Below are 25771 nucleotides of genomic sequence, written 5' to 3' on the forward strand. Positions count from 1 at the left end.
AAGGTAAAACCTGATGACAAGACAGATGTTAAAACCACCACCTTTATTCTACCCGTAATTAACAGAAACAAAGGACCTGCCATTTGCTTTTAGGAGCTGTTAATTTGTACATTTAACAAAAAGTTTTATATAAACAGTGATATTTTAATGTCATATATTACTTAAATTTGTTAGTGGCTTTATTTTTTAAGTGCATCTTTTATATAATCAGCACTCAAAACTTCCAAATTTTAAGAAAACCTTTTCTGTATCACACTAAACAGCATAAAGGAGCTAGTCGTATACTTATCATTATAACAATTTGGCGTTTTCCTACCTCTGAGGAGGAATAAAAGGTAGACAGAAGATTAAAATGAGTCCTATTTCAGCATAGAGAAAGGTTGCAACTGCCGCCCATTGGAATGTCATTTTTTTTCTCTTCACACCTAGATAGAGAAACACTTGTTTTACTTTGTTGACGTTCAAAGAAAAGTGGGTATAACCCCCGGGTTGCCAATGTTTTCATCTAGGGGGTTTACGAAGTCCGATCTTCTCTAACTACCGGCGCCCAACCGCGGAAAGCAAGGCAAGGGAAGGGAAGGCTTAAGGGTGGCCCAGGAGACCGGCGTCTACCTGCCCTGCCGAACCCTGAGCCGCGTGCTGGGCAGCCTGCACAGAACTGGGTTTTTCCGCTTCACAGCGACTTTGGCGTAACGCCAGCCTCCACTACCATCCGCGCCTTGAGACCCAGAACGCACCGCGGGCCCTAGATCCACCGGTCGGGGACAGGCCCAACCGCGGAGAGCGCGGGGACCCTGCGGCCCCCAGCGGCAGGGAGGACCGCGGCCCCCCCTTAACCTCGCAGGGCCTTACCCCCCTTCGGCCGGCCTAGCTCCCCGCACAGCTCCGTGGCCGCCTACGTGCGAGACGTCAGACGCTGCGGCGGGCGCGGTGGGAAGCGTGCCCCACCCCCACCCGCAGCGGCCGGTCTCCCGCTCAGGCTCAGGCTCAAGGTGCAGTCCCCGCAGGTGTCGCAGGCGGGGCGAATACGACTAAAAATGATTGTGTCCTAATTGGTGGTGGACGTGTGGGACTCCCAGGTGCAACTTCAGGAGAGCCGACTTTAAATTTCTAATACTGTGTGGTTTGGGTAGGTAGCATAGTTAATGGACCTCTTAGGGTAAAGCAGCGTGGGGTCCAGGGAAAATGGCCCCGGGTCCGAGGGTTGGATAACATGGTGTAAATTCCGTGACCATTTTTGAAACGCACTCTTTTCGTATTTCGGTTCAGTTTTATGATAGAACTGACTTCACAGTCCGGAAATAAGCTCTAGTTAACTAAAAGCGTCAGGATTGGGGAGTTGTGCAGCATTTTGTTCTCCTGAGACTGTAGGACATGTAGAGTGGAAAGTATTCTCTTTCTGCTGTTGTCCAGGGGCTGGGAAGAGGCCATAAACTTAAGGGTGATGTTGTGGTGTTTGGGGACTAATGGCAAAGGGAAACTGTAGGTATGGGTAGTTTCTTTCAATGACTATTTTCCAGGCTTTCAAATTGTGTGACTACATTCAAATTATTAAGTATGTATTATTTCAACCTCGATAACATAAAAAATGCAAATGAATTTATCTTTCTGGAAACAGTTATTTTGGGAACATTAAACAAAGGGTGAAAAAGACATAATTACAGAATATAAAAACATTTAAGTTGGTGCTTTTTTGTGATAAATATACTTGATGACATGTAAATAAAAGGCAACATAGATTAACCATATGGAAGAATTTTTTTTTAACCAAACACATGTAGAACTCCTTGCTCTTCCACACTGGCACCTTTGGATGGCTGTTCACCTTAATTTAAGTATTTTGTTATCACAACACTAGTATAATTCACCTCAGAGTTAACTTAGAAAGATGACTTAAGTTTTGCTGATGGCTCCCTATTTGCTTGTATGCTTGTGGAGAGCAGGGCACATAAAATGGCACTGGTCTGATCAAGTTAGCATAAAGTATATAAAACAAAGTGGAGTCACTTGTGTCAACCAAAATGGCTGTCAGTCAGCCACAACACTTTGGTTCAAGAGGGAAGCTAAGTCAGAACAGACACACTTGGCAAGGAGACACACCTAAGACATCTGCACACGTGATCAGAACAGCCACAACTGCAGAGCGGGACCACCCACAGATAAGCTCCTGGGTAAATTCCACTTGCCATTGGGGGTGTCAAGACATTTATAAAAAGATCTAGAAAGGTAGAGTACACCACTTTCAAGGTATAATGGAGGCAGGTTCCAGACCACTCTGGAGACAGCCAGTTCTACCCCACTCCATAATGACGGTCCCTTCGCATTGGCCACTGGAGGTCCTGCTCTGCTCGACTGAGGACTTCACCTGCCTCTGCTGCCCATCTGGCTCTGAAGATCATTCCTTGCAAGATGCTGACAAGTCCCTTGCTCACTGTGCTGTCTCCCAGACCTGCAGACTGAGACTCTGAGACTGGGGTTTGTTAGCCCCCATTGATTGCTGTGTGTGTGATATTTCTTTTAGATTGTTAGAATGTGAGTAGGATATTCATGTATGTTGTTGTTCTACTTTGAGTGAACCTGCATTCAATAAACAGCTGACTGAGAAGCATAGTTACTGTGTGTGGCTCCTGTGTATTCTTTGGTGGTGGGCTGCTCAGCAGGCAGCTAGCTGAGCAGTTGCCCTGCTGACTTACAGAAAAGACTATCAGGAATATATGCTGTTGACAATACCACTCCTATCAAATGAAAAAGGCAGTTATCTTTAAAAATATAGTAACTGAACCCTGGCCCCATGTGGCTTAGTTGATTGCAGCGTCTCTGCTTCCAATCCCAAATCAGTAAGTATATCCTCTGGTGAGCATTAAAAAAATACAGTAACTGAAAAATGAAAGGAGAATGCATCTGAGAAAAAAATGAAAACAGAGTGCTTATGTTAAAATTGATTAATGTTATATTCCCAAACTCTTGAATTAAAAAGTTTTAGATAATTGTCTCCTTTCGCAAGTTTTCATGTTAGTAATATAGACCAGTACCTTGATTATGGAGCTGTTTTATTTTACCTGAGATATTTTTGTAATAGCACATTCCCCAATACCAAAATTCTATCGGTAACATTTCCCAAACATGGAACTTTAAGGTTAAAATTATTATCAACTGCTGGGAGGCATAAAAATACCACCACTAAAAAACAGGATCTGAAAATTAGGTTTTTAAGTTAAAAATAAAACCTGGTTACTATTCAGGAAATGTTTCAAATATATAATCATTTTCAGATTAGCTACCACATTTTTAATACTTAAAATGTGGGGGAGTAAAATTGATACTAGCTTAGGTGGTTATATTTATCAGTCTTTCAATCTTCTAAAGATCTAGACCAATGATTTTCATCCTTTTGTCATTTCACACCATACGTGAACTAATTATTAAAACTCTGTGGCACACCAAAAGAACGTTTTGCTGATCTGACATAAAAAAGGTAGGTATAATTTTGATTCACTCACACCTGATGGCTATTGTACTGGCTGTTGTCTTTTTTTATCCCAAGGGAAAGAGGACTGTGCCCCACTAAATGATCAGGTATTGCATATTTTAGAAATCCTTGTGGCACACCAGTGTGAAGTGGCACGCTGGTTAAAAATTGCTGATACAGAAGGTTTGAAATGTAACAAGTTTAATATCATTTAAAGCTTAATGAGACTTCTGCCAAGATGGAGGCATAGGTGGATACACCGTGCTTTTTCACACAACCAAGTTTAGAGACAACAAAATATTAGCAACAGAAAACACAGCCAGAGCACAGAATATTGAACTTTTCGGAAGTCTGATAACAACAAATTCTTCAGCCTGACCGGTAAGAGGGGCGAAGCCAGCAGCTGGCGGAGCAGGGTTGCACAGGAAAACGCGGTCAGACGGACTCAGGTGCGCGGAATCCAGGCGTGGGGTTGCAAAGGGCAGACCCAGTGAGCAACCCAGTGAGCGACCAGTGGATCCAGCCAGGGCGCAGGGTGGTGGGTTGACTGTGGTTGTGCATTTGTGTGCAGAGACCAGTGAGGGAGTGGGCAGTGAGATGGGATCGAGCAGGCCCCAGCGGTGGGAGGCAGCAGAGGGGGCCGCCATTTCCTGCTCTGACCCCACCCCCACATACAGTGTCACAATCCAGCGACCTGGGTGGCCCCACCCCGGGAACATCTAAGGCTCCACTCCTCATGCTTAACAGCCGTGAACAGACAAAAAAATGGCTCAAGAAGATCTCAAAGCCCCAGAGCCCATAACTCTAAGCGACGAAGAAATAGCAAAAGTTTCAGATGAACAGTTCAAAACATTGGTGATCTGGATGCTCACAGAACTGGTTGATTTTAGTCACAAATTAGAGGAACATATGAAGGCTAAATTAATTGAAGTGAAGGGAATTGCACAGGAAACCAATAGTGATGAAAAGGAAACTGGGACTCAAATCAAGGGAGTGGACCAGAAGGAAGAAAAAAAATGACCACAGAGGAAAATGTGAAGAAACAAGAATTCAAAAAAATGAGGACTTAGGAACCTCCAGGACATCTTTAAATGCTCCAACATCCGAATTATAGGGGTACCAGAAAGGGGAAAGGAACAGCCACCAGTGGAAAACTTATTTGAACAAATAATAAAGAAGAATTTAACCAATCTGGCAAAGGCAAAAGACTTCCAGGAAATCCAAGAAGCTCAGGGAGTCCCAAAGAAGAAACACACCAAGGCACATCATCATTACATTAGCCAAGATTCAAATGAAGGAGAGAATCCTAGAAGCAGCAAGAGATAAGGGGACAGTCACCTACAAAGGAGTTCCCATCAGACTGTCAGTGGATTTCTCAAAAGACACCTTACAGGCAAGAAGGGGCTGGAAAAAGGTATTGCAAGTCATGAAATCCAAAGACCTACATCCAAGATTACTCTATCCAGCAAAACTTTCATTTAGAATGGAAGGACAGATAAAGTGCTTCTCAGATAAAATCAAATAGAAGGAATTCATCATCACCAAGCCCTTATTATATGAAATGTTAAAGGGACTTATCTAAGGAAAAGAAGATGAAATGAAGATCTCATGGAAGCTTAGCAACAGGGGAGTAGGAGGAGGAGAAGGGAGGAGAAGGTACAGAAAATAAGTAGCATAGACGGTAGGTAGAAAATAGATGGGGCAAGAATAGTATGGGAAATACAGAATCTAAAGAACTTGAGACACAGGGTCATAAACTAAAGGGGGGGAATGGTGGGGGTGGAGGGTGCAGGGTGGAGGGGAATGAAGAGGGGGAATAGAACAACTGTAATGGCATAATCAATAAAGTAAAAAAATTTAAAAAATGCTTAATACGGCTAAAAAAGCTTAATGAAAACTTAGTTTTAAATTATAGAAAATGTACCTAATTAAATTCAGGTATATACAATTTAAACAAATAGTGTGGGGTGTGTAATTCACAATTTGAACTTTTGATCTAATCCCCTAATGTAACTTTATACAGAATGTCTTGTTTCTCTTCATTTTACAAAAGTTGGCTTTTGTTCTGTCACTTCTCTGCACTTTTTCTCATTAATAACAGACTAATACAGACCGGTCTGATTAAGATAACTCAGATCACTAGGGAGAAGTAGGAGGGGCCACAGGAGGAGTTTGCTGAAGCAATTGTGGACTGCAGTCCAGGACCGGATTGGTTGAGCTGAATGCCTCCAGAGCCAATGGAAATAGAGAGCTGGCTCTCTCTCTCTCAGACTCTGGCTCTGAGGCTCTTCCTCCTCAAGGATGCTTGAATGATAGTGCTGCAGCTACCTGCATTTCCCAAGGACAGTATTTTGTATGGGAAAGAACTCTCGGCACAGCTTAGGATCAGGCTGGCCTCACAGAGGGTGGCAGTTTTATTCTTTGGATGTTCTAGAGGGAACAGGCTCTGAGGTAGAAGTCAGCCATTCTTCCAAAATTGTGTAGTTTTTGTGTATTATGTTGTTTTTAGTTTGTAAATAACCCTATAGAAACAAGATAAAAACAGGGAAACAGCTAGGAGAACTCAGGTGTTAGAGTTTAGCTTTAAGGATAGGCTTAAGTGATTAATGCTGTGATTTGATAGGCTTAAGTAACTACGTTGGAATAAAGATTCCTTTCCTTCATCATCAAACCTCTGCCTCTGGAATTTTTGCCTAGAGGGAGGTGTGGGGCAGCAGAACCCTAAGTACTGTTTGGTAACAATACTTCATGTTAGCTTACAGATACTGTATGAGTCATACTTTTAGTATTAAAGTAAAAAGTTTTATTTAATATAAAAATGTTAAACACTCTTCCTTTAAAGTATGTATTAAAATAACTTAGGAAGTCCAGTCAAATCCCATAATGGTCTGTTAGGTAATCTAAGACTGCTGTTGTGCTTGACAAAGCATTAAAAACTCTTTTCTCTTGCCTTGAAGTTATCTTTTCCATCATGTACATTAAGTGTTGATGGAAACACATATAAGGAGTTCCAAGTTCAAGAGCAAGGTCAACCCAGTCCCAGATGCATTTCAGAGGGGTTTCCTCATATCCAGCAAACATGGCCGGGTTTGCTAAGAGTCCTCTTGCAACCATCACACCTACAAATTAAAGCACATCACATTTATCCACACATTAAGAATTCACAATTACAAGGTCAAACTCAAACAAACAGAATATTAAAAAAAAGGTAGGGGAGTGGACTGGGATGGAAGTAAGAGACAGAAAACTGTACTTGAACAACAATTAAAATAAATAAATTAAAAAATTAAAGTAGTATCACAAGGTTTTACAATGCTCTTATATTAGTCTAATTCAATTATAATACAATTTATTTTGACAGTTTTTATAAACCCAGAAAGTTTAAATTTACAAGTATTCTTTATTTTATTAAGACTTCTACATTAATTAATCTTGAAGATTTTTGTTAAGGGTAAATCCAAACTGTCATAAATTGGGCTTGCTTGAAGTTAAGTTTATCTGTATTCTCCCCCTTGGCAATAGGTATCCAAGGGCTTGGTATGCCCGTACTTTAAGAGGATAATGAAACTCCATAGCAGTCTGGGGTTCTTTCCATTTCTATGACTACTCTTGTGTCACTCTCAATTCTAGTCTCAGTGTTCTATTTTACAAATAGCCTATCTGGAAGATTCTTAACTGGTCACTCACTCGATATGATGGTGGCAGTAGAGTAATTAAATTTACTCCCATTAAAATAACCTATTGTTTCCACCCTGGCCAGTGTGGCTCAGTTGGTTGGGCGTGGTTCCCTCAGTAGAAGGGTCAGGGGTTTGATTCCAGGTCAAGGCACCTGCCTAGGCTGTGGGTTTAACGCTGAGTCCGTTATGTATGTATGAAAGACAACCAATCAATGCTTCTCCCCCTCTCTTTCTCCCTCCCTTCCCTTCTCTCTAAAGTCAATAAGCATGTCCTCAGGTGAGGATTATAAAGAATAATGAAATAATTGATTGTTTCTAAGTAGAAGAGTTTTAACATCATTTTAATAAACTGCTTAGCTTAAAACCGGTATAAAAGTACAATTTAAAGAAATTGTACTTTTAAAGAAAGATAATGAAAACATTAACATGATTCTCCCATCCCAACTTTATTTGCTAGTTAAAAGTCAAAAATTCAAGTACTTATTTCTTACCATCTGTCCCAGTAATATGCCATACATTTTCTGCTTCTTTTAAGCTTCTGATGTCTCCATTAGCAATGACAGGTATAGACATATTTTCCTTAATTATTTTAATGGCTTCATAGTGAACTGGTTGATGTCTTTCTTCAACAGTTCTCCCATGGACTGTAATCCAGGAAACACCTGTTGCTTCAGCCTTTCGACAAAGATCTACAGTTCTTGTCAGATCATCATGGATCCTGTAATTTCAAAATTATATCTCTTTTTATAGCAAACAAATCAAAGCTAAAATTAATAATATTTTGTATAAAACATTATTTAGTTAGTTTTGCTGTATTATATTATCACTACATTCCACTATCACTAAGGTTTTTTGCTCAGGGATCAGTTCCCTTTTAAGATTTCGAATTTAGCTGTTTTGCTATTGGGAACAATAGGATGACAAGTTTTATCCTACCCAGTGCTCCTCCCCTTTGGCTTTTGTAACTAAGTCATCCAAATACTGTCACACATGAATTGAAAGATGCTATCCTAATATCTGCTGTACACACTCCACCCCCAAGGTGGGAGAATATACTATTTTATCTCGAAACATGTGTTTAATTTGTCACCAAAAAACTCATTCCTGGTTTATTTTCTTTCCATTGTGGAATTTTTTTGTGCAAATACCATTCCTATTTTCTACTCTTGGTACCAGGAATGTTTCTTAGCATTAATTACATAGCACATAGAAAAAGTTGAGGATTTCTTTCCAGGGGAAGTTTTTAGTGATAAAGGGATGTTTTCATTTCTGTTAAAAAATACAAAGATGAAGTTGTTCTGGATTATAAATAAAAATTAAGGTATATATCCATTTGCTAAGTATCTTGTTTCAACACTTCCATGTACCCAGCTACAAATTAAGGATATGAACACCAGATGGAAGGAATACTCTTTTATTTCCTAAGAATTACCTGTCAATAGATTAAAATATTGTCTTTACCTTATTTTAATAGATACTGAAAATCTGGGATTTTCCACTTGATTTCTTACTTGTTTCACCATATCTTGAACAAGCTCTGGTTTGTTTATTAAGCAAGCTCCATAACCATCTGCCATTGACCACCTTTATAAAGCCAACATAACAAATAAATTGTAAATAGTAGAAGAGAAGATATAATTCTAAAGACACTGTAAATGCATCTGTATAGTAATCTGGAATGGGATCAGATTTTTACAATTCATAAACCCAACATTTCTAAGTGGATCAACTTAAGATTAGGTAAACACGTTCTCAGACCAAAAAGTACTTAGGGGAAAATGGTTTTCATTGGCAAGTGAGAAAGTTAAATTAGCATCCATTCAACCAAAACAGATTTAAGTATTTGTAACTAACTGCAATTATTTCAGATTTTTTAAATTTCAAATTTGATGTTTATTGTACATAACAAGAGGTTTTATTAGTCTCAACAGTAGAGATATAATTTTGGCTTACAGCATTCCAACACCAGTAAACAGCTTATTTAACTCTCCTAATGAGTATACAAATATGTCTAATCTAATTTGGATTATGCTCTACTTAAAACTTTGATTTTATTATTTGGACACATTTTGAATTACTGCCAGATAATTTAGTACAATGTCAGAAACACAGGGATATTATTGTCAAATTAAGTATATCTATCGATACCTAATCATTCAGAATCAACCAAAAAACTGTGGTATAGAAAAAAGTATAAGAAAGTATTTTTATAAAAAAATTAATTAGGAGAAAATAAATGGTGAGCTCCAATATCACAGAATCGTAGTCTCTCTAAACCAAGGATATCTAACATGGCAGTAAAAATACCTTTAAGAAATTACTATAAACATTAGCATCTCAGTAAATACTTATGAATGAGGTTTAAGGCAGATCCACAGATTAAAACCATTCTGGTGGTGAGGTAAGCTAAAACAGTTGTCAAGTGTCTACACACTGTTTTAGCCATCAAAACCTACTACTGCATATATGTTCCTAAATAATCTTTCCTTATTGTTTCTTGCTTTTTATTTAGAGCCCAAGAGCTTTAACTCTATTTTCCTTATGTTTTAATTCTTGGAAAACTAGAAAGGTAGTTTACCATGTCACATAGTTTTTTTTCTAATCTTTTTTGAAAATTCTTCCAACTTCTTTGAGCTTTACCTCTGAGGGCAACCACAGTTAATGTCTATTCCATTTGCATAAGGACAAACTATACGAGCAGCATCAGATAAAAGCTTTGCATCATTAGCAGCAAACTGAACAATCAGTGGGCAATCACCTGATAAAACAAATAGTTCAACGTTAAAATTCGCAGAAACACATGTATGATACCAAACTCTAGTGTTTGTACAATATAAAATAACTTTCTTAGCCTAAGAAATATATCTCTTCAAACAAGATAGCATTAAAATAACTTTAAATATTTTAAATTAAAAACAATTTACATTTAGTACAAATTCAACAGTATAAAGTTTTGTAAAATGAAAAGTACAACACTGTTGACAGACCCCTTTTCCAATGGTGAGAACTAGTTATTGTATTCCAGAACAATTTTATGTATACCTGTAAAATTTAAACGAATGTGTACATTTTATGCACATTGCTATGTCTACTGCTTTCTTTTAAATCTGATGTATCTGGGAGACTTATTTCCCTATTTTTAGAGGCATATTCCAATGTGTGCAGATGGATCCCACAGCGCACTTCTAGTTTTTCACTTGCGGCCCTTGCAAACACTGTGGTGAGGATGCTCTTACACACATGCTGTGAGTATATTCACTGGGTAAACTCCCAGGCCTGTAAGTATTGAATGAGCATCTAACATTTTGATCTTGGACTCTCCATATTCTTTGAATATTTTTCTATGCACAATTTTCTTTTATTTTCCTTATTTTCCCCTTATTTTCTTATTAATTTTGAAAGCAATGAAATTGGCTCTATCATAAGTATAAAAATATTTCCCCAGTTTTAGTTTGCCTTTGAGTATATTTGTGCTCTTTTCTTACATGTAAAAGTTAAAATTTTAAAATAGCTAAATGTATCTGGCCTTTCTTAGGTTTTAAGGACAATTTTTTTCATATTTTGGTTAGTGTTATAAACTCCAAATAGATGTATTTTAATTTTTCTAAAGACTTTTTGATGACTACCTGTATGAGATTTACTGTGTGTTTGCCAAAATGCAGATTTCTGTATATCACCCTAGTTCCACCATTTATAGTATTATCACGGGATCAGAGAATTTGCTTTCTCCTGAGGATGTAGGGTGTGTTTTCCTCTGCAACTCAAGAGTTACATTCCTTTATGGGTCTAATATATTTCCAACACTGTGCTAGAAGTGGAGGGTACAAGTCAGTAAGAAAGAGTTCCAGGCCTCAAGGAGTTCATAGTCTAGCAGGAGAGACAGTTATTTAAAGAGGAAATTATAACACAGCAGGATTCAGTACAACATAAAGCCTGTGCATCAAAGAATGGCCATGAGTGGAGGATGTTTAGGGAATTATCTTGGCCACAAAATTCGAGAGCTGGATAAAGAAGCATTAAGGGTCATTTGGCAGAGAAATGGGGACATAGGGGATTGACATGACTGTGACATGTTCTTACCTAGAACAGTAAGATGTTCTATGTAGAGAAGTATGAGAGAACAGGGCATGTTCAAGGACTCTAAATAACAGTATTTGTCAATAATAAAGTCAGTGGGCTCTGGTGAAAAACTAATGAAAGCTAAAGCTACAGATGTATTTAGGACTAGATCATGAGAAATGTTATATATTACTCACAGGTGCTGGAATTTTACTCTTTAGGTCAGTGGTTCTCAAGCTTAGAATCATCTGGAGGGCATTTTAAAACAGATGGTCGGACCACATACCCCAAGTTTCTGATTCGGTTGGCCTGGAGTGGAGCCTAGGAATTTCCAGTTCTCACAAATTTCCAGATGATGCTGATGCTCCTGGTCTGGAGCTCATTTTAAGAATCACTGGTTTAGGCAATGAGAGATCTAAGAGATGTGATCAAATTTATGTTTTAGAAAGGTCACTTTGGGGTGTTGGGGGATAGTCTGCAATGGGACAAGACTGGGGGCATTGTGATAGGAATCTAATCGAAGAGTCCAGGTGAGAGAAGGGGGCCACAGGGAAGGCTAACCTTACACTGTGTATGCCATCCAAAGTTTGAAGACACTCAGCAAAAAGATACTTAAAAAGAAACTTATATTAAAAACATAAAAAAACTAAAATACTTTTAAAATAAAATCTCAGAATTTGTTGTCTCTGATTAGACAAGATGGTTGAGTTCTTTTTCCTTTTTAAATTCTACCACGTCAGCAAACTCTGAGTTTCACGTACCTTGGTTTGTGGTAAATTCGCTGTCTCTGGCTTTTACAGATCTGACAAAATCAGCAGCAACTATCATTGGTGTGTAGCACAGATCACAACTGTACTTTCTGACTAGTGTTCTAAAAGCCAACCTGTAAACGGGTAAGACTTTAATTAGGCATTTAGAAATCACCACAATCATATGCACTTCCAAGTTTAATTCAGTTAATTATTAAATACTTACTAAAGGAAAGTTCTGCCCATGGGAAGGTGGAGATATACTTTTCCCTGTACTTTGTGTTTAGTGTAACTAAAAATCCTGGATGTTATATGTAAAATGAAGATAAGAAAACTCTGAAAGGTGGAGAGAAGAGAGTAAGACAGTGACCTTAGGACCTGAGGAATAAAAATAGTGAGTTCCCTGGGTTTTCTTTTTCCTTCAAATAACCCAGACCTGGAGCTCAAGAAGCTGGCATTGGGTGCAGACAAAACAGCCCCAACAAAAGTTTGCTCTCCCTAACCAAACAGCCAGGGAAGGGGCAGCCTAGAAAAACAGAAAACTTTAAATAGCAGCTCTACCCAACCAAACACTGAAGAAAAAGAAAAGTTATGGTTCCACCTCTGCAAAGGTTGAGTGGGAGCCTAGATTTCTACCATTTCAAGGCTGTAACAATGTTCTCTCTCTAACACCCCTCCAAGACAGTATCGGAAAAGGCCAGGTAGGCAGTTAGGACTTTAATCCCTGCTTCCAAGTAATGATGTGTCCCTTGTGGCATCAGTGGAGACCTCAGGGGGAGCCTGGATTCCCACACCGACCCAGCAGCAGTGAGGCAAGGCACCCTTCTCCCCACACTAGGAGTAGTATCAGAGTGTGCACTGTGAAGAGCCCACACTTACTTTCATCATCACCCAGTAGTTACCAGGCCACCCGTTCCATGGGGAGCTGGAACTCTCACCCCTGCTGCACAGTAAGGAGGAGACCCCTGCCCTCAGACTGTGAAAGGAGACCAAGTGACAGAAACTTGGTTTCCTCCTCCACCTGATTGTGATGAAGTGGTACCTCATCTTTCCCCTGCTGTGGTAGTGTCAGAAAAAAAAAAACCAGATACTGTTTTTGAATCAATACTCACTGATTCAAGACTCAGAATCAATGTAATCCACTATATCAATAGGCTAAAGAAAAAAAACATATTATATCAATTGATGCAAAAAAAAACCATTTGACAGAATAACTCATTCGTGATAAAAAAATGCAGAAAAGCAGGAATAGAAGGGACCTTTCTTAACTTGATAAAGAGCACCCACCAAAGGTCCTACAGCTAACATTATACTTAAAGATAAAAGATAACTGACCTCCTAGATTCAGAAAAAGGGAAATAGAAAAAAATACAATAAAGATAAAATTAAAATTAAAAATTTTTTAAATAAATAAATTTAAAGAAGGCAAAGATATCTCCTCTCATCATTCTTATTTAAAATAGTATTAGAAATTCTAGTCAGTGTAGTAAGGCATGAAGAAAAAACCCAAAACAAAAGGCATATGATGGAAAGGAAGAAATAAAACTGTCCTTATTTGCAGATGACATGATTGTTTACATATATACTTCCAAAGAATTTACCAAAAATCTCTCCTAGAACCGAAAAGTGAGTTCAAGTTTCCAGATACAAGATTAACATATGAAAATCATTTTTATTTCTATCTACCGCAATTAACACATGGACACTGAAATTAAAAGTATAATACCATTTACAATCACTCAAAAAAATTGGGTGTAAGTTTAACAAAAAAACATATGAAACTTACACGCTAAAAATTATACAACACTGATGAAAGACATCAAACAAGATCTAACTAAATCTTGACATACTGTATTCATGAGTTGGGTGAGACAGCATGGTAAGGAATTTAATTTCCTCAAAGTTGATATGAATATTTAACACAATTCTTCCTTCAAGATATTTTATACATACCAACCAAGATCATTATACAATTTAGGCTGGCAAATGAACTAGAATAGCTAAAACAATTTCGAGAACAAAAGGAAAGTGAGAGGTGGACTCAGTCTACCTGATCTCAAGATTGACTATACACCTAGTAATAAAGACTGTGGTGCCGGTGGAGGAATACACACAGAGATCAACAGAACAAGAATAGAAAATCTAGATATAGAGCGATACAAGCATGCCCCACTAATTTTTGACAAAAATGCAAAAGTAATTCAACAGTGGAAAGACAGCCTTTTCCATAAATGGTGCTGAAGTAATTAGATGTCCATAGGCAAAGAAAATGACCCTTAACTAAGTCTCGCACTTACAAAAAAATAACTCAAAATTGATTAAAGTTATTAAGACTTTTAAATGAAAAAAAAAACAGGAGAAAATCTTAAGAATCTAGAGCTACGCAAAGATTTGTTATACTTCACACCAAAAGCACAATTTACAAAAGAAACAACTGATAGATTAGACTTAATCACTAAATAAAAACCTTTTGTTCTGCAAAAGACAATTAAGAAGATGAAAATATGATCTACATACTGGGAGAAATATTTGCAAACCACATATCTGACAAGGGTATTATCTAGAATATACAGAGAACTCAAAACTCAATAGCAAACAGAAACTCAAAAACAAAAGAACAAACAACCTGACCCCAAATGGGAAAGGACTTGATTAGATATTTCTCCAGAGAAAACATACAAACAGCCAAAAGAACATTAAAAGGTGCTCAACATTGCCATCTAATTACAAATCAAAAGCACAGTGAGGTACTACTTCATATCCATTAGGATGAGCATCATAAAAACAAAAACAGCGTTGCTGATGATGTTGATACATTAGACTCCTGTGCACTGCAAGTAGGAATCTAAAATGGTACAGCCACTATGAAAAACAATATGGAGTTTCCTCTAAACCTAAAAATAGAATATCCATATGATCCAGCAATTCCACTCCAGGGCAAATACCCTGAAGAATTAAAAACAGGGTCTCAAAGAGGTATTTATACTACCATATTCACAGCAGCAAACTTTTGGCAAAAGCCAAACTATGGTAACCCAAGTGTTCATTAATAAATGACTTTAATGGGTATAGAGGTGCAGTTTTGTAAAATGAAAAGTGATTGGATGCAAAACAATATGAAGGTATTTCACAGTACTGAATCATACACTTAAAGATGTTTAAAACAATAAATTTTGAGTTATATGTATCTTGTCACAATTAAAAAATTTTTAAAAACCAACTAATAAAAAAGCAAACAATTAGAATATTACCAAAGACAAAAACATTTCTTCAATAATACACAGATGGCAAAGAAGAACATGAAAAGATGTTCAATGTCATTAGACACACAGGAAGTAGGAATCAAAAAACCATGAAATATCACTACAAACCTATCAGTGGGGCTAAAATAAAAACAACGACATTATGAAAAGTTGGTGAGCAGGAGGAGAGGAAACCAGATCCCTCGTATATTGTTGGTCAAAGCATAAAACAGTGAAGCCACCCTAGAAAAGTCCAGCAGTCTCTTAAAAAAGTAAACATATGTAACTACCATATGACCCAGGACATGCAGTCCTGGGGAATTGTTCTAGATTAAATGAAGACTTATGCTCACACAAAAACCTGTGCATGAATGTTTATATTTATTTAATATCCATTATATCTTTATAGGTGGGAGCTATAAGCACTACCATTTTTATAGATCTAAAAATCAAGCTTGGAGAGGTTATTTACTCAATGCCACCTACACACTTGACAAGTGGCCCAAGCCAAGTTCAGATGACAAAGCTTGGTGTTTGAAGATGCCATGTGGTAAGGTGATCTTTTAAAACGTCAGAGCATAAAAAGGAAATCATCATGTAACAATACTTACTTTGAATATCGAACCATTGGGGCAGAGACTTTAACCAGCTGCCCAGAATGAAGCATTTCTACTGGATCTTTTCTTCTTTCTTGACATACTGTGGTTTGTATGCAGTCTTTCTTCATAGACACCGTTTTGTTTCAAATCTGAAAAAAAAATCAATCAGTTTACATAGAGAAAAGTTACCTTTCATTACATGGATTCCTATCATTCTAATAATTTCATTAGGCTTGTGGGATCAGAAAGCTTTCCTTGTTTATCTTCACCTGAGAACATTTTTAAAATCCTTTCTGCTTTCTTAAAGATTTTACTTATTTATCTTTATAAAGAGGGGAAGGGAGAAAGAGAGGGGAAAAAAGAAACACTGATGAGAGAGAAACACTGACAGGCTGCCTCTCATATGTGCCCCGACTGGGGACAAACCTGCAACCAGCACCTGCCTGACAGGGAAGCGAACTGGCAACGTTCCATTGTGTGGACTGATGCCCAACCAACTGAACCACATGAGTCAGGGCCTAAGGATATTTTTTCATTTTCATTGCTTTTAGAGAGAGTGGAAGGAAGGGAGAGAGAAAGAGAGAAAGAAAAGGAGGGAGGAAGGGAGAGGGAGGCAGAGGCAGAGGTGGGAGACAATGTGAGAGAGAAACACCAATGAGGTGTCTTCCATACCCACAACCTAGGCATGTGCCCTGACTGGAAATTGAACCTGCAACCTTTCGGTGTATAGGATGATGCTCCAATGGAGCCACACGAGCCAGGGTGGGATCAGAAATCTTCTTAACTTCTTTTCACAGTATCAAATGTGATACCACAAAATTCTATCTCTACAAGTCACTGATAGTTTTTAGCACAATGAGAAATTATGATGTTTATGTTCTGTACAGATTAGTCTTGTTTATATCAAACACTAATGGTTTAAAATTATATACTTAACTCATTACAGTAATGTGTTCTGCTCAAATTAATAAATAATCGAGAAGTGGAAAACTACAAGATTTCTTTCATAGTATACCCTATCATAACTTTTCATGTTATTTTTAAAAAGATTTTATGTATTTATCTTTAGAGGGGAAGGGAAGGAGAGAAGGTGAGAAATATCAACGTATAGTTGCCTCTCATGCGTCCCACGCTGGGAGCTGGCTTGCAACCCAGGCATGTGCCTTGACTGGAAATAGAACCATGATCCTTTGGTTTGCAGGCCCGCGCTCAATCCACTGAGCTACACCAGCTTGGGCTCATGTTATTTTTTAATTTAAATTTTTGGCAATGAGGACTGGTCTTCTGACCAAGATGAAGGCATAGGTGGAAACACTGTACCTCCTTGCACAACCAAGTTTATGAACAACAAATATTTAAAAACCAGGATGCAACCAAAACAGAGAAAATTAAACTATCAAAGTCTGACAACAACGAATCATTCATCCAGGCTGGTAAGAGGGGCGGAGTCAGTGGCTGGCAGAGAGGGGTCCTGCAGGAAAAAGCCACCAGACCGACCCAGGTGCACAGGCAGCGGCTGGCAGATCCCAGGCCTGGGGTGGCAACAGGCAGACCCAGTGAGGGTGCAAGGCAGCTGGCTGACCGCAGTCACACATTCGCACGCAGATAAACCAGGCAAAGGAGTGAGCAGTGAGATACACCGCACAACCCAAGACCCCAGCACCGGGAAATAAAGCCTAAAAGCACCAATTGGAAAAAGCTTTCTGGGGTCGAGGCGCCAGGAGAGGCTCCCAAACTCACAGAGAATTCGTTGGAGAGACCCACAGGGTTCTGGAGGGTGCACGAGTCTACACATCAGGAAACTAGCACCAGAAGGACCCAATTTGCTTGTGGGAATCAGCAGAGGGGACCTAAACGGAGAGCAGAAAAAAACGCCATTGCCCCTCTCTGACCCCGCCCCTACATACAGCATCACAACTCAGCAACTGGGTTGCCCCACCCTGGTGAATGCCTGAGGCTCTGCCCCTCATACATAGCAGGTGTGAACAGACCAAAACATTATGGCTCAAGCAGAAGAACAGCTCAAAGCCCCAGAGCCAATATTTCTAAGTGACAAAGAGATAGCCAACCTATCAGATGCACAGTTCAAAACACTGGTGATCAGGATCCTCACAGAACTGGTGGATTTTAGCTACAAATTAGAGGAACAAATGAAGGCTTCACTAAGTGAAACGAAGCAAAATGCACAGGGAAACAATAGTGATGGGAAGGAAACTGGGACTCAAATCAATGGAGTGGACCAGAAGGAAGAAAGAAACATTCAACCAGAACAGAATGAACAAACAAGAATTTAAAAAAATGAGGAGAGGCTTAGGAACCTCCAGGACATCTTTAAACATTCCAACATCCGAATTATAGGGGTACCAGAAGGGGAAGAGGAACAGCAACAAGTGGAAAACTTATTTGAACAAATAATAAAGGAGAACTTCCCCAATATGGCAAAGGAAATAGACTTCCAGGAAATTCAGGAAGCTCAGAGAGTCCCAAAGAAGGTGGACCCAAGAAGGAACACACCAAGGCACATCATCATTAGATTAGCCAAGATTAAAATGAAGGAGAGAATCCTAGAAGCAGCAAGAGATAAGGGGACAGTCACCTACAAAGGAGATCCCATCAGACTGTCAGCTGATTTCTCAAAAGAGACCTTACAGGCAAGAAGGGGCTGAAAAGAAGTATTCCAAGTCATGAAATCCAAAGACCTACATCCAAGATTGCTGTATCCACCAAAGGTATCATTTAGAATGGAAGGGCAGATAAAGTGCTTCTCAGATAAGGTCAAGTTAAAGGAGTTCACCCCCACCAAGCCCTTATTTTATGAAATGTTAAAGGGACTTATCTAAGAAAAAGAAGTTAAAAAATCATGAACAGTGAAAGGACAGCAAACTCACAGTTATTAACAACCACACCTAAAACAAAAGCAAACTAAGAGGACAGCTAGATCAGGAGCAGAACCGTAGGAATGGTGATCACATGGAGGGTTAGCAACAGGGGAGTGGGAGAAGAAGGGGGAGAAGGTACAGAGACTAAGTAGCATAGATGGTAGGTAGAAAATAGATGGGGGGAGGACAAGAATACTATAGGAAATGTAGAAGCCAAAGAACCTGTGACACATGGACATAAACTAAAGGGGGGCACGGGGGGAGGGGGTGTGTAGAGTGGAGGGGAACGAAGTAGGGGAAATGGGACAACTGTAATGGCATAATCAATAAAACATATTAAAAATAAATTTTTGGCAATGATAAACAAAGAAATTTGACTGGCATCATTTTACATACTGTAAATGTAAGCCTGGCACTTTGAAATACCTTATTTTATCCAGGAAATTTAAATGGCATTAATTGAACAACTTTAAGTAGTTAGCATTTCAAAAGATAAGACTGGTGTGTTTAATGTTTATTCTTACTCTCAAATTCTATTCTTTGTACCTGAATCACAAGGCAAAAACAAACAAAAAAAACCCCTTTATTCCTAAAAACTTAAATGTAGTATTATCTACTGTTAATTTCATGAAATATATATAATTGCCTAGTAAGTTACTTTTCTTCCCAAAGAGGAACAAATGATTAAATTAGGCAGTTAACAGTATTTTACAGTTGCTACTATACTTAAAATCTTATAACTGCACAATGCTAGTTTCTTTTCATATTTCAGTTTTTGGTCTTAATAACTTAGAAACAGATATGGGCCAACTTTAGAAAGGCTGACTTGATGAACATGCAAGTTTTTATTTAGCTAATCCTGAAAGTAGAGATATAACCTAAATATAAACCAATCACTGTAATTTTCTTAGGTGGAATGTATAGTTAGAATATGATAAACTAGTTTTACTAACCACTGTTAAATAAACCCAACTTAATAAAAATTTGGACAAAATTACTGGCATCTTATCTTTTCATTACCTTTTTAAAATTACCTTTTATATTTCAATTACAGTTGACGTACATTATTGTATTAGTCTCAGGTCTACATCCCAGTGATTAGACATTACATAATTAAGTGAATATCCCAATAAATCTTGTACCCATCTGACACCATCAATAGTTATTAGAATTTTATTGACTATATTCCCTATGCTGTACTTTCCATCCCCATGATTACTCTGTGATAAACAATTTGTACTTCTTAATCTTTTCACTTTTTCACACATCTCCCCTAACCCCTCCTATCAACCATCAAAGTGTTCTGAGTCTGCTACTGTTCCACTTGTTTTTTATTTTAATTTCTACTTATTTTTAACAGAGTTGAGAGAGAGGAAGGGAGGGAGGGAGTTAGGGGGAAAAATAAAAAAGAGAACATTGATTTGAAAGAATTATCAATCGGTTGCCTCACATATGTGTCTCAACTAGGGAATCAAACCAGCAACTTGTTGGTGTACAAAACAATGATCCAATGAAGTGAGCCACCTGGCCAGGGTTATTTTGTTTTTTAGATTCAACTGTTGATACATATGTACTTATTGCCATTTTACTGTTCAAATATTTGATCTATTTTTTTCTTTTTAAAGAACATTTCATATAATACTGGCTTGGTGGTGATGAACTCCTGTAGCTTTTTCCTGTCTGGGAAGCTTTTTATCTTTCCTTTGATTCTAAATTACAGCTTTGCTGGGTACAGTAATCTTGGTTGTAGGTCCTTGTTTTTCATCCCTCTGACTGTTTCTTGCCTGTCCTTTCTGGTCTGCAAAGTTTCTGTCCAGACTCAGCTGAGTTTTAAGGGAGCTCCGCTGTAGATAATTAAATGCTCTTCTTCTGCTACTTTTAAGATTCTTTGGCATTGTAATTATGATGTGTCTTGTGGGCCTCTTTGAGTTCACCTTGTTTGGAACTCTCTGTGCTTCCGGGACTTGCATGTTCCCTTCTTTCACAAGGTTAGGGAAGTTTTCTATCGTTACTTTTTCAAATAGGGTTTTAGTTTCTTGGTGTCTCTTCTTCTGGCACAACCATGATGTAAATGTTGGTGCGCTTGAAGATGTCCTAGAGGCTCCTTATACTATCCTCATTTTGGGGGGATTCTTTTTTCTTTTTGCTGTTCTGACTAGGTGTTTTTTGCTTCCTTATATTCCAAATCACTGATTTGATCCTTGGCTTTATCTACTCTACTGTTGATTCCCTGTAAATTAGTTTTCATTTCAGTTAGTGTATCCTTCATTTCTGACTGGTCCTTTTTTATGCTGTTGATGTTCTCATTAAGTTCCTTGAGCATTCTTATAACCGGTATTTGAAACTCTGCATCAAGTAGATTGCTTGTTTCCATTCTGTTCAATTCTTTGAGTTTTGTTCTGTTCTGTGTCTTTTCATTTTGGCCACCTCCCTGTATTCATTTCCATATATTAGGTAGAGCTATGTCTCCCAGGCTTGGTAGGGTGGCCTAATGTAGTGGATGTGGGGTTTGGTGACAGCTTTCCTAATCACACAAGCTAAGAACTCAAGGTGTGCCCCCTCTGTGGGCTGTGTACATCCTCCTGTTGCAGTTAAGCCTTAATTGTTGTTGGTACATCAGTGGGAAAGATTTATCTCCAGGCAGGTTGGCTGCAAGAGGAACTGCCTGCAACCACCAAACACTGACCTGCAAAGACCAGGAGGATCAGCTGTGCAGGGGCACACTCCACAGAGCAGAACTTACCTCAGTGGGGCTCTGGTGCCTGATGAGTCCTTCCCTTCAGTGTGTCACTTGTGTAGGTGGTTGGTGGTGGTGCTTCAATGTGATCTGAAGCTGTCCACTGGTGCACTGGTTCTGGGTCTGCGAGGAGGTGTAGGCTAAGCTCAGTTGCCATCTGTGTTTTGGCTGGGGCCACCCAGCATTAGCCACAAAGAGATCTACAAAAGGCTGCCACTTGTGCTGAATTTAGTGGTGCACAGGTGAGGCCAAGCTGCAAACCAAGCCTGGCTGCTACTAGTGCCAGGCCTGGGGCCACTTAAGAGGTACAGAGCACACTGAGGCCAGATGCTGCTTTTTTGACCTAACTAATTAGGTCTGCAGGCTAAGTCAAGACAGGCTATTTGCATGAAAAAGCCACTGGAAACAGCTTGGGTCAGGCAGAAAGCTGGGAGCAGTGGGCCCTTGAGGAATCACCAGGGTGGGGCGAGCAGTATTAGCCAGGTTGATGGAATCTCAGATACAGCTGCCTGCCAGCTTTGTGTGGGGAGGGGTCATCAAAGGAACAATGGCTTCTGCTAGCACTTCTGTCTGGGACATGGCTGTTCCCAACCCAGTTTTTGTCCTGATGCTGGGTAACTGATTTCCTCCCTATATGTGTTTGGTGCCTTTCAAGTAGCTGCCCAGGGCTGGAGCTCACATGGAGTCATTTTGAGTACATCTGTGCATGAACCTTTTAAGAGGAACTGCCTGGGACTCTATTGTCCCTGTCTCCCTCAGCCTTCACCCCTACTGATTTTTACAGCCAGAAGTTATGTGGACTTCTCTTTCTGCCACTAAAACCCTGGGCTGGGGGGCCTGGTGTGAAGCTGGGACCCCTCCACTCCTCCGGGTAGCTCTATAGACAATATCCCTCCTAATTTCCATCTGCCACACATGGGTGTGTGGCCAGTCTGTGCAAGTCTCCATTCCTCCTACCAGTCTTGATATGGCTTGTTCTTTAATTTACTATTTATAGGACTTCCATTCAGCTGGATTTTAGGCAGTCCTTAATGATGGTTGCTTTGCAGTTTAGTGGTTGTGAGGAGAGGCAAGTTACCGCACTTACCTCTGTCACCATCTTGACCTTTATTATCTTTTTCATAATAAAGATTCATTAGAATGATGTAAGAAACATATATAAAGCATAAATAACAAAACAGTTATTTATACTTTTACCAGCTACCAGTCAAACCTGTTTCTTTTCTCCTGCATTTCATATCTTGGTTATACCATCACTGTTTCCCCCTATTCACTCAAGGCAGAAGTCTAGGGTTTTCCCTCCTTCTCCATCTCCCACAAGAGTGTTAACCAAGTGGTACCTTTAATTAATCGTTAAGCACATCTTCGTTGCCCCTCTCTGTACATACTCATAATCCCTGTTCCTGACAGTCTTTTGAAACACCAGATAGAGTTGATCCTACTAACCCACTACACCCATTTCTCTGTAATGTCATCATGTGTATTTGCAATTATTTTTATAGGTATAATAACACCTACCTATCTCTTCATGAGTTTTTGAGGGCATGGACATGTATTTATTCATTCAACAAATACTAAGTTCCTAGTAGATGTTGGAAATACAGATGAAAATATGTTCCCTAAGTCCTTAAAAACATATTAGAAATACACAAAACAATAGCTCAGAAACACACAGGCACACACTCACAATTTAGCCATTGCGTTATTGTCTAGAGAAGTGAGGGAGTCATTCTGGCACTCTGGTTGAAAATCGCTGAAGTAGGGCCTTGGTTCTTAAGCAGTTTTTCTCCTCCATGGGAGATTTTTACATAAGTACTCAACATGCTAACATATGCATGTAACCCATTTCCATGCATGCATCACATATTTCTATACAAGCTGCTCTCCTTGTTACTAGTTGTAACTGAAAATTTTTAGCACGGAAATGACAAGATCAGATTTTTGATTTAGAAAGATTTCACTGGAAGGGGTAGGGATGTTGGCAAAATCAGTAAGGAGGTCATTATAGTAGATCAGGTCATGCATACGTTTCTGATCTGGGACTGTGGGAGAATAGAGAAAAGAGAACAAATTTAGGAGCTATTTAGAAACAACAATAAACTGGCAAAATATTTAGAAGGTGGAAAGCACTTTATGACTGCATGTTACACAGGAAGAAAGAATTCTGGGTGGACAGCAATTTGAATCAATGAAATAAAGAACCAGAAGGAGAAATAGATTTTGGCAGGGAAACATGAGTTCACATTTGAGCACAACGAACTTGAGGTGCTCATGGGATGGATTTTCAGATGGTGATGCTTCATAATTGGTCATATAGATGTAGTGCTAAGGAAAAAGCTAAAGATAGAGATTGAGTCTTTAACCTCTAGATAATAAACTGAATGCACAAACATAGACAACACTTAAGCATGCCTTGCTTGCAAGAGATCCTTCAAAACACCAACATTTAAGTAAAAGAGAAAAAGAATACAAAGGAGGTGTAGATGAACTCTGGAACTGGGAAGAAGAAACCTGAAGACATATTCAAAAACCAAGAGAGGGGAGGGTATTACGAAGGAGGGAGGGGATAAGCATCTTAAACATCATAGAAAAGTTAAGACTAAAAAGTGTGCAGTGGCAACTAGGTCATTAGTGACTTTCGCAAGACAATTTTATTCATATTCATTCTTGTAATTTTGTTTAATAAATTCATAAATCAGTAGCTCTCAACCATGGCTGTAGATTAGCATGATACGGGAAGTTTTTAAGAATCAGGATGCTCAGATCATATTCCAGACCAATTAAACATTTATCTTTGGGCTTAGGACGCTTAGGACTGTTAGAGCTCTCCAGGTGATTTCAATATGCAACCAAGCATAGGGAAAATAAATCCATACAGTACAAAGCACCTGCTTCAACTGCATATTTAAACGTCTCTCCCTTACCCACTAGCTCCTTTGGGATAGAATATGAATTGAGTCTTATGTTTGTAAACTCATGCTGGTAGGTACAGTAGGGGCTCAAAACTCTTCACTAGATGAGCAATACTATGTAAGTTTTCTAAAATTTTTCAATGTAAACACGAAGGGAAGAAAAATAAATTTCATATTTCAAAAATACTGCTTATTAACATTCAAGAATTATTTACGATTTTGCGAATTACGGATAATGAAACCTGAGTCTGAGCACAATGCTCTTGGCAATTGTGTAACCTCAATTTGTGTGACCTCCATTCTGAACCCTCAATTATATTCACACCATGACTGAGATCATTGTGTGATCGCAATCAAATCACAAAATATAATTTCAAACCACGCATTTGAAATTACAGTAGGGAGAAACCTGAGACAAAGAAAAAGCATAATGCAGTGCGTCATGAGACTTGATCACTTGAGCTATTTTAAGTATCGAATGCATTTATAAAGTACTTAGAAGAGCATTTAGCACAAGGTAAATACCATTACTGCACTTTCTGAAACACTCTTAGCAGAATCAAGAGAACCACATAGCTCTGAATAGGGATCCCTGTGTACATAAAGGAAAGGTTGTAATACTCTTTTTTAAATGAAGAAATGCTTAAGTTAACCTTCCTGCATACGTGACTGACCTGTTAATTAATTAGCATTTAGCTTGGGAGAAATCTAGATTAATGAATAATGCAGATGTAACAGAGGAGACGATGACAAGAACTTCATTTTACAGCTAAAGTACTGTTAGTTGAGATATGAAAAAACCCATCAGTTTGTAATATGAAGAAGTACAGCATCATTCACAGCACGTGGGTGAAACGTAGATTAAGTAGAAAAACAGGTCCTGATCTTACAGGACAGAGACTGAGTCTACAACTCCATTTTTCATCGACTCTCGGCTCTCCCTAATTCTCATTATTCATTCTCGGGAACTTTCCTTCCCGATCCTTTCCCCCAGCCTTTCCCCCAGAATTGAGAATCAAGGAGTGGGACAGAGAAAGTTGGGTAACTACTAACTCTCGCCAGCTGGGCCCGTGAAACGCAAGCGAAGCACCCACAAACCCTCTGTTTCCTCTCTGGCCTCCAAGAAGCTCCTGTTCTTAGGGTAAATACTAGCTTTAGCGATAACTGCTGCGGCCACGTTCCGGCGCCCACCTTTACGTCCCTGGAATCACTCAAGCCCCAGTGGCGCGGCGAGAGACGGCAGAAAGCGGCGGCCCCGAGGCTTCGGATTCCCAGGTGGGCTTAAACCCTCGGCGACCGCCTGCTCTGGGACAAACACTGCTCCTGGTCAGGATCCTACCACCTGCTATCTATTAAGTCAATGCTCCCGGCAAGTCCGAAGCCGTGGGCGGGGCGAACGGGCGGCGCCGGGATTTTGCGTCACTACGTGGGAGGGGCAGTCTGCCGCC

General features: G+C 39.1%; 2 protein-coding genes across 5 annotated transcripts in view; both read right to left on the reverse strand.

The window, feature by feature from the left end:
* LOC119053041 (B-cell receptor-associated protein 29) overlaps nucleotides 1-945 on the reverse strand; it is a 52469-nt gene extending 51524 nt beyond the window's left edge. The window contains exons 1-2 of one of the 3 annotated variants that reach the window (XM_053673189.1): nucleotides 853-945; nucleotides 317-425 (exon numbers count right to left, since the gene is read on the reverse strand). In XM_053673189.1, coding sequence (XP_053529164.1) covers nucleotides 317-408 — 92 coding nt within the window. In that variant the 5' untranslated portion in view covers nucleotides 409-425; nucleotides 853-945. The other 2 variants (XM_053673190.1, XM_037150474.2) reach the window with 2 other exon arrangements.
* A 5301-nt stretch (nucleotides 946-6246) lies between these two features.
* DUS4L (dihydrouridine synthase 4 like) lies at nucleotides 6247-25729 on the reverse strand. 2 transcript variants are annotated; one of them, XM_037150473.2, is made up of 8 exons: nucleotides 25515-25729; nucleotides 21418-21534; nucleotides 15808-15944; nucleotides 11967-12088; nucleotides 9787-9904; nucleotides 8608-8730; nucleotides 7638-7864; nucleotides 6247-6588 (listed from the first exon to the last, which is right to left on the reverse strand). In XM_037150473.2, the coding sequence occupies exons 3-8, from the start codon at nucleotides 15921-15923 to the stop codon at nucleotides 6341-6343; spliced, it is 954 nt and encodes a 317-aa protein (XP_037006368.2). In that variant the 5' UTR covers nucleotides 15924-15944; nucleotides 21418-21534; nucleotides 25515-25729; the 3' UTR covers nucleotides 6247-6340. The 2 variants fall into 2 exon arrangements, with proteins under 2 accessions (XP_037006368.2, XP_037006367.2); XM_037150472.2 differs by lacking the exon at nucleotides 21418-21534 and having other exon boundaries at nucleotides 6248-6588.
* Nucleotides 25730-25771: the final 42 nt, after the last annotated feature.

Source organism: Artibeus jamaicensis, unplaced genomic scaffold (genome assembly GCF_021234435.1).
Source record: "Artibeus jamaicensis isolate MK-2021 breed Jamaican fruit bat unplaced genomic scaffold, CSHL_Jam_final contig_834, whole genome shotgun sequence".
Classification (NCBI taxonomy): domain Eukaryota; kingdom Metazoa; phylum Chordata; class Mammalia; order Chiroptera; family Phyllostomidae; genus Artibeus; species Artibeus jamaicensis.

Coding starts and splice junctions, on each gene's coding strand:
- DUS4L (XM_037150473.2), bottom strand. CDS start 15,923: ATGAAGAAAGACTGCATACAAACCACAGTATGTCAAGAAAGAAGAAAA. Junction 12,089..15,807: donor CCAATGGTTCGATATTCAAA/GTAAGTATTGTT, acceptor ACCCGTTTACAG/GTTGGCTTTTAGAACACTAG. Junction 8,731..9,786: donor AACTGTGGTTGCCCTCAGAG/GTAAAGCTCAAA, acceptor GGCTTTATAAAG/GTGGTCAATGGCAGATGGTT.